Genomic DNA, 18572 nt, shown 5'->3' with positions numbered 1-18572 from the left:
AAGGAGGTTCTGATATATAATTGTTAATGCTGCACAGTGAATATAGAATAGTTGAGTAGATTTTTGACGCTAAGATGATAAGTTTTTTGCACATATTATGCCAGATATTAGGAAATCATTTTCAATTCTATGCTAATTTCGTTAAAATATTCTTCGAATTTCTAGCTATCCTCTTGAATGTGAGTTCCGGTTATATCCGACCAAAACAATACAATAATCAAACGTAGATATTCCCTTTATTTATTTTCATCAAAAGATTCTTTGACTGGTTACCTCACAGGAAGAGATCAGTCTGTTCAGAGGTTAATTGAAAGGACTGAATTCTGTTATATTTGTGAAACGCTTCAACGCAAATATTCTGAATTGTCCGCGAGTTGAAACTACCAGCGTTTTTAACTTCAACTGAACAAAGTTTTGTTCAAATCCTCCAGTTGAAAAACGTCGTTTATTCCCTTTTTGGACTTGAGAAGGTTAAAAACATGAAATACTATTTTGAGATGCTTTTTTTCTAATCCAGCAGAACTATGGCAGCGAGATGGGAAGATGATTTGCAAGGTTATGACGTGGGTCGTTTTCAAGGAGAAGTCAACGAAGATCTGCTTTGTTCCATTTGTCAGGAAGTTCCAAAGGATCCAGACTTTGCCAACACAAAGATCATATATTTTGTTTCGCTCATATATCACGACATCTCGTTCAAAACTCTCAAACATGTCCAGTTTGCAGAGATCCTCTGACTCAAGAAACCTTGAGACGACCAACAGGATTTCTGAAGAATTATTGGGAAGGTCTGAAAATCAAGTGTGATCATCATGAACGAGGATGTCCTGACTACGTTCGTCTGGAACATCTTCAAAACATGTCGAGGAATGTGGATATGGTCCTGTCATGTGTCGTAATGAAGGATGTGATAGAGGTAAATAGAAGAGATATTGAAACTCACGAGAAAAATTTCTGTCAATTCAGACTGGCTAAATGTCACGACTGTAAAAATATCAAGGTGAATCAAGCAAAAAAATGAAAATGTTGGATTTATTCAATATCTTTTACACTTCGTATTTTGTCGAGTTGTACGCAATTCATCTCAATAACAATTTCACTTTGACTTAGAAAAATGTCAATGAAACGAACGTTCGAATTACTGCGATAGAAACAAAACTGGAGGAAATGAAGAGAAAACAGGATGAAAAAAGGTAAGACTAACTATTCAGTTGATATTTGCTTTAAATTAGAATGGATTGAATTGTTGTTCAAAATTTTAATGGCACATGCTTGACTGAAAACATTAATAATTTGATTTAGATAAATGTGGATGAATTTTAAGGCAAGTCAGGTTGAACGAGTGTTCAAATGACTGCGATTGGAAGTATACAGGATGAGATGAAGAGAAAACAGGATGAAATGAAACAAATCAGAATGAAATGAAAACAAGTCAGAATGAAATGAAGAGAAATCAGGAAGAGATGAAGGTAAGAGAGGTCTTTTAGTCATTCATAGCTTTGAAATAAAATGAATTATATAACTATAACTTCAGAAGTCTCTAATACTTACATGGGACCTGCTTACTGGCGGTGATTAAAGCTTTGGTGATATGAATGCATTATCGGCTGATTCGCGTGATTAAAGAAAATTTATTTTTAATTTAGCAAAGTATGCACGAGATGAAAGAACAGTTTGAGAGAATAATGATGATGATGAACCAAACATTTCAAGGAAATAATACAAACAGAATGGTGCTAGCGCTATGAATCGCGCAGGTCCAGTCAATAATCAAGATATTATTATTATTGGTGGTCGGTATGGCCTTGGAGAAGACAAGGTATTAAATACAGTCGAGAATTACAACATAGTAGAAGGAAAGTCAACTCTGCTGCCACGATTGAATCATCCTCGAACAGCATCAGCATCGTGTGTTTACAACAATGACGTTTTTGTCGTTGGTGGTTTCGATGGTAAAGAAGGAACTGACACGATCGAAGTTTTGAAGATGAACCAACATCCTTTGCGATGGACAATGTTTGACGGTAAACTGCCTGTCAAATTATATGCTCACGACGTCATAGTTTATCAAGGAAAATTATATATATTAGGAGGATGTGACGGAAAAGAAAGAAAACATCGAACGCCATTTATGAGATTGCTCCTACCCCACCTTATACTGCCAAGCGGCTGAAGAGAATGCCCGAGCCAAGAACATTTCACAAAGCAGAACTTGTTAATGGAAAACTATTTATCTTGGGCGGAACAACAACCATCGATAATAAAGCTCTTGACAGCGTTGTTGTTTATGATTTGACTAAGAATAAGTTCAAGCCATGTCCATCGTTACCTCAGCCTGTTTTTGGCATGTCCACAGTCACTTGGGGTCATATGATCATCGTCGTTGGTGGTGTGGATAAGAATAACCAGGCATTAAATGACGTCATAATGTACGACACAGAGACTGGGCAAAGCGAGAGACTGCCCTCCATGATTTACAAAAGGAAGGGCAGCTGTGTCGCGATCATGAATGACGTCATTGTCGTGTTTGGTGGATGGAATGAGGAGCAGGGATTTCTCAACTCAGTGGAATCTTTCACCATTGGTGGAGATGGCTGGAAAGAACTGCCAGGAATGATAGAAAAAAGACGCAATGCTATTGCTGTAGTTAAACCTCTCTAGGTAAAGTATCAAAGAATTATTTCAGTTATTTAATAAAGGAGGTTAGGATGTGTTTTGAGCGCATTTCATTCTGCGTCGATAGAAATTTTAATTTAAATCATAACATGACGATGAGACTGGAAGAATATAATATGAATATCAAAATATTCAAATGTTGAATCACAACATAAAGTTGATTGAACACTTGAATACTTAATAAATATTTGTGAATTTGCAGGAGAATTTGATGAAAAATTTGAAGTAAAAGAGTTTGTCATTTTGTCCAAGATTGAGATGAACACGAAGTTATAAATGAACAATGAGTGAATGATTACATGAATTTTGTTTTCAAGTCTCTGAGCGCCGCTGACCACCACTGATCTTTTATGAAACTGGATGATTAAAGATGTTTTAATAAAAATGATATTGTGATAATTATATCATATAAATGATGTAGCCGCGTGTATTTGTAAATATTGTAGATAAAGACTGAATATTCGTATATATTACTTGGTATTGAAACTAATCTTTAAAACATTTGAGAATTGTTTAGAATTAGAGACAATAATAATGAACATTTATAAAACTAGGATAGAATATAGACGATGAGTTCAGTCAGAACTAAACAATTGTAAATGAAACAAAATCTCAGATGATTCGTAACAAGTAACGTTAGGTCAGACCGTCCCCCAAAGGCTCACATCTTTGGCGCTCGCTAGCCCCCCCCCCCCCATCCAAAAACTGCTTCGCGGTCCCTGCTGTTACCAGATGTCTGGTATATTGGACCTTAACAAGGGTAAATATACCTTATTTTGTATATTCAACTTGGACCAGGTCGAATACACCATATTCCGGTATATTCGACTTTATCAAGTTCGAATATACCATATTTAGTATAATGGACCTTATACTCAACCCTGGTCGAATATATCATTTTCCGGAATATTCTACGTTAACAAGATAGACAACAATGGGTGGACAAAAACAGAAGTGAACTAAATCATAACTAGTTTATTTGATTGAACGAAGGTGTTTTGTGGATGAAAGATGAGACTCACAAACCAGAGACCTCAAAAATCTTAATATTTCCCCAAAAATAAATGAAGCATTCAAAAATACTTGGAATATCAATTTGATACTTGGAATAGCAAAAAAATGCAAATGTCTGAAGATATTTGAAATTCTCACAGCAGGATGGCAAAATGGTATTGTGAAAACGAAGCAGTTATACCCATATAAGGAAACAGATCAAGTCTACCATGAAATTATGCGATTAACAAAACATAAACATTGAGACGTGGCAAAAAGGAGTTGTCTTCAGCTGTTCAGCATAAAATATTATTGACATCGTTGAAATCAACTTGCACGGTTGAAAAAATTGGTAAAAATCCTTCATCTTTCGTAAGTTTAATTCATTTTTAATCATTCAAAGCTGCATGATTTGTCACAGTCAATAGTGGCTTCGAGATATCGCATCGTTTAAATGAGCTTTTACACTTTTCTTTGTCTAACACTAAAGGGTATATCGTTAACCTTAGACTTAATAGTCTTGTAATTATCAGAATAAGGCTCAACTTTAACTTCTAAAACTTCTAACTTGTATGTTCTAATTTCGGGAATTTCGTTCAAGAGATAAATAGCCGAATTATGGTAAAAACTCGTCGGGTATAGTTTGTTCCGTCCTTGAAGGGTATCGTGATTATTACGATAATAATTTTGTTTATTTTCTCAGTTAAGCGCGCCTCACACGAGAGCTGGTAGCTGAGGTAAAGACCTCGCGAGGCTGTTAGCTCAGCAAGTTACTCTCGTGTGCGGATAGTTTTTCGTGAGGAATTCGCCTCGAGAGGCAAGTTTCTATCGTGTGCGGATAGTTTTCAGGCTGAGTTAACTGCCTCGCGAGGTCGTTAGCTCAGCCGATAGCTCTCTTGTGCGGCGGGCTTTACCCTTGTTCCGTCCTTGACCGTGTTGATATTTCAGAAACTCGTCTGATTTATCCGTCTAAATGCGAATTTAAGACGAGTTTCTCGTCCAGACAGGATTCCCGTCCAACTTACCCGTCTGTTTAGACGGGAAAAATCAGACGAGTTTCCTGTCTTCGATGAGCTTACATATAGAAAATCGAGGGGGAATTTATATACTTTGAAGTCCGTCGTACAGGACGTAGGTTCGATTTCTGCGAAAGAACCGACAGTTTCTCAATATTTCTCAACTGCTACCTCAGTTAGGTCTTAAAAATATAAATTCTGCTCTCTTCTCAATAACACAGAACCCTATTTTGTAAATAATTTTAGACTTCATTATAGAAACATCAAAATAACCAAACAATTACACAGCAGAAGCAGGAAGTGTAAGAGTTAAATTCCTACCTGACTGGTTTTTACGAATATTTCACAGACATTGCTTTCATTAACCATCATGCGAGAGGGAGGGAAATTGATCGAGTGTCTCTGCATGGTAAATTCTGTTTTTAGTTACATAATTCTGTCTTTAGCGACATATAACTTGTTAGGTAATCATTATCAACCATTGCATGATTGAATTTCAATTTGAACTTGATCACGCTCCAGAACTTGATCACGCTCCAGAACTTGATCACGCTCCAGAACTTGATCACGCTCCCGGACTTGATCACGCTCCAGAACTTGATCACGCTCCAGAACTTGATCACGCTCCAGAACTTGATCACGCTCCAGAACTTTCACGCTCCAGAACTTGATCTCGCTCCAGAACTTGATCACGCTCCAGAACTTGATCTCGCTCCAGAACTTGATCACGCTCCAGAACTTGATCACGCTCCAGAACCTGACCACGTTTTGATCAAGACCTAAAATTGATTTAAATTTCAAAAGGGTTTTGATTAAGACCTCCGCAGGTTTCAGAATACGCCGTAGGAATTGATATAAGATGTTTAGGAAGCAATAAGTACTTCGCTACGTCCTAGAATTTGCATGATTCAATTTAGTCTGTTTTAAAGTCGAGTTAGACATGGTTTTACTTTATTCTTTTCCTAAGAGGCACTAAAACATCCCAGATTTTGCCAAAGATCATATTCATGGCAGCGAGATGGGAAGATGATTTGCAAGGTTATGACGTGGGTCGTTTTCAAGGAGAAGTCAACGAAGATCTGCTTTGTTCCATTTGTCAGGAAGTTCCAAAGGATCCCAGACTTTGCCAACACAAAGATCATATATTTTGTTTCGCTCATATATCACGACATCTCGTTCAAAACTCTCAAACATGTCCAGTTTGCAGAGATCCTCTGACTCAAGAAACCTTGAGACGACCAACAGGATTTCTGAAGAATTATTGGGAAGGTCTGAAAATCAAGTGTGATCATCATGAACGAGGATGTCCTGACTACGTTCGTCTGGAACATCTTTCAAAACATGTCGAGGAATGTGGATATGCTCCTGTCATGTGTCGTAATGAAGGATGTGATACAGAGGTAAATAGAAGAGATATTGAAACTCACGAGAAAAATTCCTGTCAATTCAGAATGGACAAATGTCACGACTGTAAAGATATCAAGGTAAGTTAAAATGAAAAATGAAATGTTTGGATTTATTCAATGTCTTTTACACTCATATTTTGTCAAGTTGTACGCAGTTCATCTCAATAACAATTCTATTTTGACTCAGGAAAATGTGGATGAAACAAATGTTCGAATGGCTGCGATAGAAAGAAATCAGGATGAAATGAAAGTAAGACAAGTCTTTCACTTATTTTTTGTTTTAAATTCGGAGCAATTTAGGAAAAATTAAATCGTACTTGAAAAATGAAATCTGAAACGTATCATTAATAATCTCACTTAGAAAAACGTGGATGAAATGAAGGCAAGTCAGGTTCAAACGAATGTTCAAATGACTGCGATTAGATGTAAACAGGATGAGATGAAGAGTAATCAGGATGAAATGAAAAAAAATCAGGATGAGATGAAGGTAGGACAAATCTTTCAGTTATTATTTGTTTTAATTTAATTTATATTTATTCAATGAAAATTAGGTTTTAATTGATTTGAATTAGTTTTGAAAAATTGGTATCATTAATAATCTGACTTAGAAAAACGTGGATGAAATTAAAGCAAGTCAGGTTCAAATGAATGTTCAAATGACTGCGATTGGAAACAAACAGGATGAGATGAAGAGAAATCAGGAAGAGATGAAGGTAGGACAAGTCTTTTAGTCATTCATTTCTTAATCTTGTATCCGGATAATTCATGATGAATTTCAGAAGTGGCTAATACTTTTCTTACCCGAGACCTGCTTACTCTCCCCAGGACTTAAGCCTTGACTCGGCGTAGAAACATTTCTAGCGGTAAGATTGCTGCCGGTGATTTAAACTTTGGTGATATCAATGCATCATTGCCTGATTCGCGTGAATAAAGAAAATTTGTTTTTAATTTAGCAAAGTATGAACGAGATGAAAGAACAGTTTGAGAAAATAATGATGATGATGAACCAAACATTTCAAAGAAATAATACAAACAAGAATGGTGCTAGCGCTATGAATCAGACAGGTCCAGTCAACAATCAAGATGTTATTATTATTGGTGGTCGGTATGGCTCAGGAAGTGGCGAGGTATTAAATACAGTCGAGAAATACAACATAGTAGAAGGAAAGTCAACTCCGCTGCCACGATTGAATCATCCTCGAACAGCATCAGTATCGTGTGTTTACAACAATGACGCTTTTGTCGTTGGTGGTTACGATGGTAAAGGAGCAACTGACACGATCGAAGTTTTGAGGATGAACCAACATCCTTTTCGATGGACAATGTTTTATGGTAAACTGCCTGTCAAATTATCTGGTCATGACGTCATAGTTCATCAAGGAAAATTATTCACAATAGGAGGATATGACGGGAATGAAAGAAAAATATCGAATGCCATTTATGAGATCGCTCTTACCCCACCTTATACTGCCAAGCTGCTGACGAGAATGCATCAGGCAAGAAGACATCACAGAGCAGAATTTGTTAATGGAAAACTATTTATCTTGGGCGGAACAACAACCGGCCTTCGTAAAGATGCTCTTCGAAGCGTTGTTGTTTATGATTTGAAAAGGAATAAAATGAAAACATGTCCATTTTTACCTCAGCCTGTTTGTGCTATGTCCACAGTCACTTGGGGTCATATGATCATCGTCGTTGGTGGTGTGGATAATAATGATCATGTATTAAATGACGTCATGATGTACGACACAGACACTGGGCGAAGCGAGAGACTGCCCTCCATGATTCACAAAAGGATCGACAGCTCTGTCGTGATCATGAATGACGTCATTGTCGTGTTTGGTGGATGGAATGAGGAGCAGGGAATTCTCAACTCAGTGGAATCTTTCACCATTGGTGGAGATAACTGGAAAGAACTGCCAGGAATGATAGAAAAAAGACGCGCTGCTACTGCTGTAGTTAAACCGCTGTAGGTAAAGTATAAAAAAATTAATTCAATTATTTAATAAAGGAGGTTAGGATATGTTTTGAACGCCTTTCATTCTGCGTCGATAGAAATTTCATTTAAATCATAACATGACGATGAGACTGGAAGAATTATAATATGAATATCAAAATATTCAAATGTTGAATCACAACATAAAGTTGATTGAACACTTGAATACTTAATAGATATTTGTGAAATTTGCAGGAGAATTTGATGAAAGATTTGAAGTAAAAGAGTTTGTCATTTTGTCCAAGATTGAGATGAACACGAAGTTATAAATGAACAATCAGTGAATGATTACATGAATTAGCTTTTCAAGCCTCTGAGCGCCGCTGACCACTACTGATCTTTTATGAAACTGGATGATTGAACATGTTTTGTAATAAAAATGATATTGTGATAATTATATCATATATAACTGATGTAGTCGCGTGTATTTGTAAATATCGTAGATAAAGACAGAATATTCGTATATATTACTTGATAATAAAACTAATCTTGAAAACATTTGAGAATTGTTTAGAATTAGAGACAATAATAATGAACATTTATAAAACTAGGATAGAATATGGACGCTGAGTTCAGTCAGAACTAAACAATTGTAAATAAAACAAAATCTCAGATAATTCGTAACAAGTAACATTAGATCAGAACACTACAGTATATTCATTCTGATATTTTCCCTTGTTATTCCAAGACAATTTGCATAGTTTGTTAATAGTTTTAATTCTAATGTTAATGTATCATTGTAGAAGTTCATTAAAACAAATCAATTTTTCATGTATAATGTTATATACATCGTCAAATATTTCCATTCTAAGAAAATGCGTTTTGAAAAGCTACCCATGAGGTAAGGTAAGGTATGGGTTGGGGATCAACGGATGATAAAGAGGAATGTTTGGGGATAAATGGTATTGCCTGAGGAATTGCGCTTAGAAATCTCGTTTTATTTCGGGATATTTTTTTCGCTAAACACGCGCAAAAGACAAGAAATAATGAAATTGATAATTCTGATATAAAAGTGAAACACAAGCCATGTTCACTTTTATTCTGTGAGAAAATCTCCACATTAAACACGACTCTTTGCAGATATTAAAATCTGATGCAGAAAATTCCCCGGCGTAAAACACTCTCACTGTAGACTTGAAAGTTCAACGTATTCACATGTGGACTGGATTATAGCAGACACGGAAATATTTATATTTGAAATTATTTTATATTTCTTTACGTCTGAATTCTCAGTATTAGTTTTACTTGGAAATTTATAAAACTTCCACGAATGACATATTGAAACTAAAACTTCCGTGCACAAGAAATGCAATATTTTGAAGCTTTTATTTTATAAGTTAGTAAATAAATGACTATTAAAATGACTACATTGAGTTTATGTATTCTTAATAATGGAAAACTCTTTTTTAACATTGCAATTTCTGTTAAATATATCAGCATAAGTTGAGAATTGTTTTCTATTTTCCCAGGAAATTGAGGTGATTTAAGGTCAAGTTAAGTTTCCTGACATGATAATTTCGCAATATTGAAGTCATCGTCACAGGTTGTGTTACACAAAGAACGAACAAGACTCGAGAATTGTTGCTGTGAAAATCACTGGTAAGTTTCTTGCAAGATTTCTTCCTAATCTTAGACAACTCTCAGACGCGAGATCGCACGAACTCAGCGCCATTGACAGGCAAATTGGTGCGTATCATTTGTTTGAGCTTTGGATATTATTCGCTTCCGAGTATCGCGTTCAGAATGCGAGCAGAAGCTGAGCTAACAAAGGATTTCTCGAGGAAAGAAATGGACCCAAATTAATGAATTGATGGACGATTCTGAGTTCGTCTGATCTCGTGAGAATCCAGTCTTAATAAATGAATGTTTAAATGGTGATTTTCATGAAATCTAAGAGATTCTAGCGAGTTAATACTTCGCGCAATGACTACAGTAAACAAGGTTTATTTGAATACAATAATAAATAAGAGATTATTCTGAAGTATTTGATGGACAATCATCGTCTTGAATACAACAATATATTACGTTAAATATAGGCTCGTATTTTGTGTTGAAATACAAAGAAGGCTGTGATTTTGTTTATTGCGTTTAAGATAGACTATCTAGGTCTAAAATGTGTTTGAACAAAGTGCGCATGCTCAGTTAGGGATGGGCTGACATAATATATTTTCATAATCAACTTAAGGAGGTTCTGATATATAAATTGTTAATGCTGCACAGTGAATATAGAATAGTTGAGTAGATTTCTTGAGGCTGAGATTATAAGTTTTTTGCACATATTATTCCAGAGTTTTGTCAGGAAATCATTTTCAATTCTATGCTAATTTCATAAAAATGTTTTTCGAATTTCTAGCTATTCTCTTGAATGTGAGTTCCGATTATATCCGACCAAAACAATACAATAATCAAACGTAGATATTGCCTTTATTTATTTTTCATCAAAAGATTTTTTGACTAGTTACCTCACAGGAAGAGATCAGTCTGTGAAGAGGTTTATTGAAAGGACTGAATTCTGTTATATTTGTGAAACGCTTCAACGCAAATATTCTGAATTGTCCGCGACTTGAAACTACCAGCGTTTTTATCTGGGACTGAACAAAGTTTTGTTCAAATCCTCCAGTTGAAAAACGTCGTTATTCACGTTTTGGACTTGAGAAGGTTTAAAAACATGAAAATATTATTTTGACATGCTTTTTTTTGTAATCCAGCAGAACTATGGCAGCGAGATGGGAAGATGATTTGCAAGGTTATGACGTGGGTCGTTTTCAAGGAGAAGTCAACGAAGATCTGCTTTGTTCCATTTGTCAGGAAGTTCCAAAGGATCCCAGACTTTGCCAACACAAAGATCATATCTTTTGTTTCGCTCATATATCACGACATCTCGTTCAAAACTCTCAAACATGTCCAGTTTGCAGAGATCCTCTGACTCAAGAAACCTTGAGACGACCAACAGGATTTCTGAAGAATTATTGGGAAGGTCTGAAAATCAAGTGTGATCATCATGAACGAGGATGTCCTGACTACGTTCGTCTGGAACATCTTCCAAAACATGTCGAGGAATGTGGATATGCTCCTGTCATGTGTCGTAATGAAGGATGTGATACAGAGGTTAATAGAAGAGATGTTGAAACTCACGAGAAAGATCTTTGTCACTTCAGAATCGCCAAATGTCACGACTGTAAAAATATCAAAGTGAGTCAAAATAAAATGTTTGGATTTATTCAATGCCATTTACACTCGTATTTTGTCGAGCTGTACGCAATTTATCTCAATAACAATTTCACTTTGACTTAGAAAAATGTCGATGAAACGAACGTTCGAATGACTGCGATAGAAAGAAAACTGGAGGAAATGAAGAGAAAACAGAATGAAATAAAGGTAAGATTAACCATTCAGTTAATATTTGCTTTATATTAGGATGGATTGAAATGCTAAAAAATTTTATTTTGCTGAAATCTGACACTTATAATTAATAATTTGACTTAGAAAAATGTGGATGAAATTGAAGCAAGTCAAGTTCAAACGAATGTTCAAATGACTGCGATTGGAAGTAAACAGGATGAGATGAAGAGAAATCAGGATGAGATGAAGGTAAGACAAGTCTTTTAGTTATTTTTTGTTTTAATTTAATTTTATTCAATAAAAATTAGGTTTTAATTTGAGTTGCATTGGTTTTAAAAAATTAAGTCGTACCTTGAAAAATGAATTCTGAAAGGTATCATTAACAATCTGACTTAGAAAAACGTGGATGAAATTAAGGCAAGTCAGGATCAAATGAATGTTCAAATGACTGCGATTGGAACTAAACAGGATGAGATGAAGAGAAATCAGGATGAGATGAAGGTAGGACAAGTCTTTTAGTCATTCATTTCTTTGAAATAAAATGAATTGAGGTCAGTGACGTTCCACGAATTTTGAGATCAGTGACATGACCAGGCATGGTTAATCTTGTATCCGGGAAAACTGATGAACTTCAGAAGTCGCTAATACTTTTCTTACCTGGGACATGCTTACTCTCCCCAGAACCTGCGCCTTAGAAACAATTCTAGTGGTAAGATTGCTGGAGGTAATTTAAACTTTGGTGATATCAATGCATCATCGTCTGATTCCCGTGATTAAAGAAAATTTATTTTTAATTTAGCAAAGTATGAACGAGATGAGAGAACAGTTTGAGAAAATAATGATGATGATGAACCAAACATTTCAAAGAAATAATACAAACAAGAATGGTGCTAGCGCTATGAATCACAAAGGTCCAGTCAACAATCAAGATATTATTATTATTGGTGGTTGGTATGCCCTAGGAAATGACAAGATATTAAATACGGTCGAGAAATACGACATAGTAGAAGGGAAGTCAACTCCTCTTCCACGATTGAATCATCCTCGACAAGTATCAGCATCGTGTGTTTACAACAATGACATTCTTGTCGTTGGTGGTTACGATGGTAAAGAAGCAATTGAAACGATCGAAGTTTTGAAGATGAACCAACATCCTTTGCGATGGACAATGTTTGATGGTAAACTGCCTGTCAAATTATCTGGTCATGACGTCATAGTTTATCAAGGAAAATTATATACAATAGGAGGATATGCCGGGAATGAAAGAAAAACATCGAATGCTATTTATCAGATTGCTCTTACCCCACCTTATACTGCCAAGCTGCTGACGAGAATGCCTGAGCCAAGAAGAAATCACAGAGCAGAACTTGTTAATGGAAAACTATTTATCTTGGGCGGAACAACAACCAGCTTTAGTAAAGATGCTATTGACAGCGTTATCGTTTATGATTTGATTAAGAATAAGTTCAAGCCATGTCCATCCTTACCTCAGCCTGTTTCTGGAATGTCCACAGTTACTTGGGGTCATGTGATCATCGTCGTTGGTGGTGAGGATAAGAATTACCAAGTATTAAATGACGTTATCATGTACGACACAGAGACTGGGCGAAGCGAGAGTCTGCCCTCCATGATTCACAAAAGGATGGGCAGTTCTGTCGTGATCATGAATGACGTCATTGTCGTGTTTGGTGGATACAACACAGAGCAGAGATATCTCAACTCAGTGGAATCTTTCACCATTGGTGGAGATGGCTGGAAAGAACTGCCAGGAATGATAGGAAAGAGAAAGTATGCTACTGCTGTAGTTAAACCTCTGTAGGTAAAGTATCAAAGAAAAAATTCAATTATTTAATAAAGGAGGTTAGGATATGTTTTGAACGCTTTCATTCTGCGTCGATAGAAATTTCATTTAAATCATAACATGACGATGAGACTGGAAGAATTATAATATGAATATCAAAATATTCAAATGTTGAATCACAACATAAAGTTGATTGAACACTTGAATACTTAATAAATATTTGTGAAATTTGCAGGAGAATTTGATGAAAAATTTGAAGTAAAAGAGTTTGTCATTTTGTCCAAGATTGAGATGAACACGAAGTTATAAATGAACAATCAGTGAATGATTACATGAATTACGTTTTTAAGTCTCTGAGCGCCGCTGACCACCACTGATCTTTTATGAAACTGGATGATTGAAGATGTTTTGTAATAAAAATGATATTGTGATAATTATATCATATATAACTGATGTAGTCGCGTGTATTTGTAAATATTGTAGATAAAGACAGAATATTCGCATATATTACTTGATATTCAAACTAATCTTTAAAACATTTGAGATTTGTTTAGAATTAAACTTATTAAAGACAATAATAATGAACATTTATAAACCTAGGATTGAATATGGAAACTGAGTTCAGTTAGAACTAAACAATTGTAAATAAAACAAAATCTCAGATGATTCGTAACAAGTAACATTAGATCAGACAGCTACAGTATATTCATTCTGATATTTCCCCTTCTTATTCCAAGACAATTTGCATGGTTTGTTAATAGTTTTAATTCTAATGTTAATGTATCATTGTAGAAATTCATTAAATCAAATCAATTTTTCATGTATAATGTTATATACATCGCCAAATATTTCCATTCTAAGAAAATGCGTTTTGAAAAGCTACCCATGAGGTAAGGTAAGGTAAGGGTTGGGGATCAACGGATGATGAAGAGGAATGTTTGGGGATAAATGGTATTGCCTGAGGAATTGCGCTGAAAAATCTCGTTTTATTTCGGGATATTTTTTTCGCTAAACACGCGCAGAAGACAAGAAATAATGAAATTGATAATTCTGATATAAAAGTGAATCACAAGCCATGTTTACTTTTATTCTGTGAGAAAATCTCCACATTAAACACGACTCATCACAGATATTAAAATCTGATGCAGAAAATTCCCCGGCGTAAAACACTCTCACTGTAGACTTGAAAGTTCAACGTATTCACATGTGGACTGGATTATAGCAGACACGGAAATATTTATATTTGAAATTCTTTCATATTTCTTTACGCCTGAATTCTCAGTATGAGTTTTACTTGGAAATTTATAAAACTTCCACGAATGACATATTGAAACTAAAACTTCCGTTCACAAGAAATGCAATATTTTGAAGCTTTTATTTTATAAGTTAGTAAATAAATGACTACAAAAATGACTACTTTGTGTTTATATGTTCTTAATAATGGAAAACTCTTTTTCAACATTGCAATTTCTGTTAAATATATCAGCTTAAGTTGAGAATTGTTTTATGTTTTCCCAGGAAATTGAGGTGATTTAAGGTCAAGTTAAGTTTCCTCACATGATAATTTCGCAATATTAAAGTCATCGTCACAGATTGTGTTACACAAAGAACGAACAAGACTCGAGAATTGTTGCTGTGAAAATCACTGGTAAGTTTCTTGCAAGATTTGTTCCTAATCTTAGACAACTCTCAGACGCGAGATCGCACGAACTCAGCGCCATTGACAGGCAAATTGGTGCGTACCATTTGTTTGAGGTTTGGATATTTAATATTCGCTTCCGAGTATCGCATAATTCGCGTTCAGAATGCGAGCAGAAGCTGAGCTAACAAAGGATTTCTTGAGGAAAGAAATGGACCCAAATTAATGAATTGACGGACGGTTCTGAGTTCGTCTGATCTCGTGAGAATCCAGTCTTAATAAACGAATGTTTAAATGGTGATTTTCATGAAATCTAAGAGATTCTAGCGAGTTAATACTTCGCGCAATGACTACAATAAACAAGGCTTATTTGAATATAATAATACATAAGAGATTAGCCTGAAGTATTTGATGGACAATCATCGTCTTGAATACAACAATATATTACGTTAAATATAGGCTCGTATTTTGTGTTGAAATACAAAGAAGGCTGTGATATTGTTTATTGTGTTAAAGATAGACTTCCTAGTTTCGTGGTAATCTTAAATCTGTTTGAACAAAGTGCGCATGCTCAGTTAGGGATGGGCTGACATAATATATTTTCATAATCAACTTAAGGGGTTCTGATATATAAATTGTTAATGCTGCACAGTGAATATAGAATAGTTGAGTAGATTTCTTGGCTAGATCTAAGTTTTTTGCACATTTTATTCCAGATATTTGTCAGGAAATCATTTTCAATTCTATGCTAATTTAGTTAAAATATTCTTCGAATTTCTAGCTATTTTCTTTAATGTGAGTTCCGTTTATATCCGACCAAAACAATACAATAATCAAACGTAGATATTGTCTTTATTTTATTTTTCATCAAAAGATTCTTTGACTGGTTACCTCACAGGAAGAGATCAGTCTGTGAAGAGGTTTATTGAAAGGACTGAATTCTGTTATATTTGTGAAACGCTTCAACGCAAATATTCTGAATTGTCCGCGAGTTGAAACTACCAGCGTTTTAAAATTCAACTGAACAAAGTTTTTTTCAAATCCTCCAGTTGAAAAACGTCGTTTATTCACGTTTTGGACTTGAGAAGGTTTAAAAACATGAAAATATTATTTTGAGATGCTTTTTTTTCTAATCCAGCAGAACTATGGCAGCGAGATGGGAAGATGATTTGCAAGGTTATGACGTGGGTCGTTTTCAAGGAGAAGTCAACGAAGATCTGCTTTGTTCCATTTGTCAGGAAGTTCCAAAGGATCCCAGACTTTGCCAACACAAAGATCATATATTTTGTTTCGCTCATATATCACGACATCTCGTTCAAAACTCTCAAACATGTCCAGTTTGCAGAGATCCTCTGACTCAAGAAACCTTGAGACGACCAACAGGATTTCTGAAGAATTATTGGGAAGGTCTGAAAATCAAGTGTGATCATCATGAACGAGGATGTCCTGACTACGTTCGTCTGGAACATCTTTCAAGACATGTCGAGAAATGTGGATATGCTCCTGTCATGTGTCGTAATAAAGGATGTGATACAGAGGTCAATAGAAGAGATATTGAAACTCACGAGAAAGATCTTTGTCAGTTCAGAATCGCCAAATGTGACGACTGTAAAGATATCAAGGTAAGTCAAAATGAAAGGTTCTGATTTATTCAATGTCTTTTACACTCATATTTTGTCAAGTTGTACCCAGTTCATCTCCATAACAATTTTTTTTTGAATCAGGAAAATGTGGATGAAACAAATGTTCGAATGGCTGCGATAGAAAAAAATCAGGATGAAATGAAGGTAAGACAACTCTTTCAGTTATTATTTGTTTTAATTTAGGAGCAATTTAGAAAAAATTAAATCGTGTTTGAAAAATTAAATTTGAAACGTATCATTAATAATCTGACTTAAAAAAACGTGGATGAAATTAAGGCAAGTCAGGATGAAATGAATGTTCAAATGACTGCGATTGGAAGTAAACAGGATGAAATGAAGAGAAATCAGGATGAAATGAAGAGAAATCAGGATGAGATGAAGAGAAATCAGGATGAGATGAAGAGAAATCAGGATGAGATGAAGGTAGGACAAGTCTTTCAGTTATTATTTGTTTTAAATTCGAAGGAAGTTAGGAAAAATTAAATCGTACTTGAAAAATGAAATTTGAAACGTATCATTAATAATCTGACTTAGAAAAACGTGGATGAAATTAAGGCAAGTCAGGATCAAATGAATGTTCAAGTGACTGCGATTGGAAACAAACAGGATGAAATGAAGAGAAATCAGGATGAGATGAAGAGAAATGAGGATGAGATGAAGAGAAATCAGGAAGAGATGAAGAGAAATGAGGATGAGGTGAAGAGAAATCAGGAAGAGATGAAGGTAGGACAAGTCTTTTAGTAATTCATTTCTTTGATAATACTTTTCTTACCTGGGACCTTCTCACTCTCCCCAGGACCTCGGCGTAGAAACTTTTTTAGTGGTAAGATTGCTGGCGGTAATTTAAACTGTCGTGATATCAATGCATTATCGGCTGATTCGCGTGATTAAAGAAAATTCATTTTTAATTTAGCAAAGTATGAACGAGATGAAAGAACAGTTTGAGAAAATAATGATGATGATGAACCAAACATTCCAAGAAAATAATACAAACAAGAATGGTGCTAGCGCTATGAATCACGCAGGTCCAGTCAACAATCAAGATGTTATTATTATTGGTGGTCGGTATGGCCTAGAAAAAAACGAGGTATTAAATACAGTCGAGAAATACAACATAGTAGAAGGAAAGTCAACTCCGCTGCCAGGATTGAATCATCCTCGAACAGCACCAGCATCGTGTGTTTACAACAATGACGTTCTTGTCGTTGGTGGTCACGATGGTAAAGAAGTAACTGACACGATTGAAGTTTTGAACATGAACCAACATCCTTTGCGATGGACAATGTTTGATGGTAAACTGCCTGTCAAATTATATGCTCATGACGTAATAGTTTATCAAGGAAAATTATATATAATAGGAGGACATGACGGGAATGAAGGAAAAACATCAAATGCCATTTATGAGATTGCTCTTACCCCACCTTATACTGCCAAGCTGTTGACGAGAATGCCTGAGCCAAGAAAACATCACAGAGCAGAACTTGTTAATGGAAAATTATTTATCTTGGGTGGGACGACAACCGGCCTTAGTAAAGATGCTCTTGACAGCGTTGTTGTTTATGATTTGACTAAGAATAAGTTCAAGCCATGTCCATCGTTACCTCAGCCTGTTTGTTATATGTCCACAGTCACTTGGGGTCATATAATCATCGTCGTTGGTGGTGTGGATAAGAATCATAGGACATTAAATGACGTCATGATGTACGACACAGAGACAGGGCGAAGCGAGAGACTGCCCTCCATGATTTACAAAAGGAGTAACAGCTCTGTGGTGATCATGAATGACGTCATTGTCGTGTTTGGTGGATGGAATGAGGAGCAGGGAGGTCTCAACTCAGTGGAATCTTTCACTATTTGTGGAGATGGCTGGAAAGAACTGCCAGGAATGATAGAAAAGAGAAACTATGCTACTGCTGTAGTTAAACCTCTATAGGTCGAGTATCAAAAATTTAATTCAATTATTCAATAAAGGAGGTTAGGATATGTTTTGAACGCTTTCATTCTGCGTCGATAGAAATTTCATTTAAATCATAACATGACGATGAGACTGGAAGAATTATAAT

The 18572-nt window shown here is 35.4% G+C and overlaps 1 protein-coding gene and 1 long non-coding RNA gene across 2 annotated transcripts; both read left to right on the top strand.

Annotated features, from left to right (window-relative positions):
- Positions 1–940: 940 nt before the first annotated feature.
- On the top strand, positions 941–18442 carry LOC114537802 (influenza virus NS1A-binding protein-like). Its single transcript, XM_028558900.1, has 3 exons — positions 941–997; positions 11379–11462; positions 17423–18442. Exons 2-3 carry the CDS (start codon positions 11406–11408, stop codon positions 18440–18442), a joined length of 1077 nt encoding a protein of 358 aa, XP_028414701.1. The 5' UTR covers positions 941–997; positions 11379–11405.
- LOC114537817 lies at positions 11833–17132 on the top strand. The gene is made up of 3 exons (XR_003688635.1): positions 11833–11927; positions 16870–16932; positions 17044–17132. It is a non-coding gene; the product is annotated as an uncharacterized LOC114537817 (long non-coding RNA).
- Positions 18443–18572: the final 130 nt, after the last annotated feature.

The sequence above is a fragment of the Dendronephthya gigantea genome, unplaced genomic scaffold, assembly GCF_004324835.1.
Source record: "Dendronephthya gigantea isolate DGI-Jeju-01 unplaced genomic scaffold, DenGig_1.0 000165F, whole genome shotgun sequence".
Taxonomy (NCBI): domain Eukaryota; kingdom Metazoa; phylum Cnidaria; class Anthozoa; order Malacalcyonacea; family Nephtheidae; genus Dendronephthya; species Dendronephthya gigantea.
Note: the sequence above shows the minus strand (reverse complement) of the source record. Positions and strands in the feature narration are given on the sequence as shown.

Coding starts and splice junctions, on each gene's coding strand:
- LOC114537802 (XM_028558900.1), top strand. CDS start 11,406: ATGACTGCGATAGAAAGAAAACTGGAGGAAATGAAGAGAAAACAGAAT. Junction 11,463..17,422: donor GAAAACAGAATGAAATAAAG/GTAAGATTAACC, acceptor TTTTTAATTTAG/CAAAGTATGAACGAGATGAA.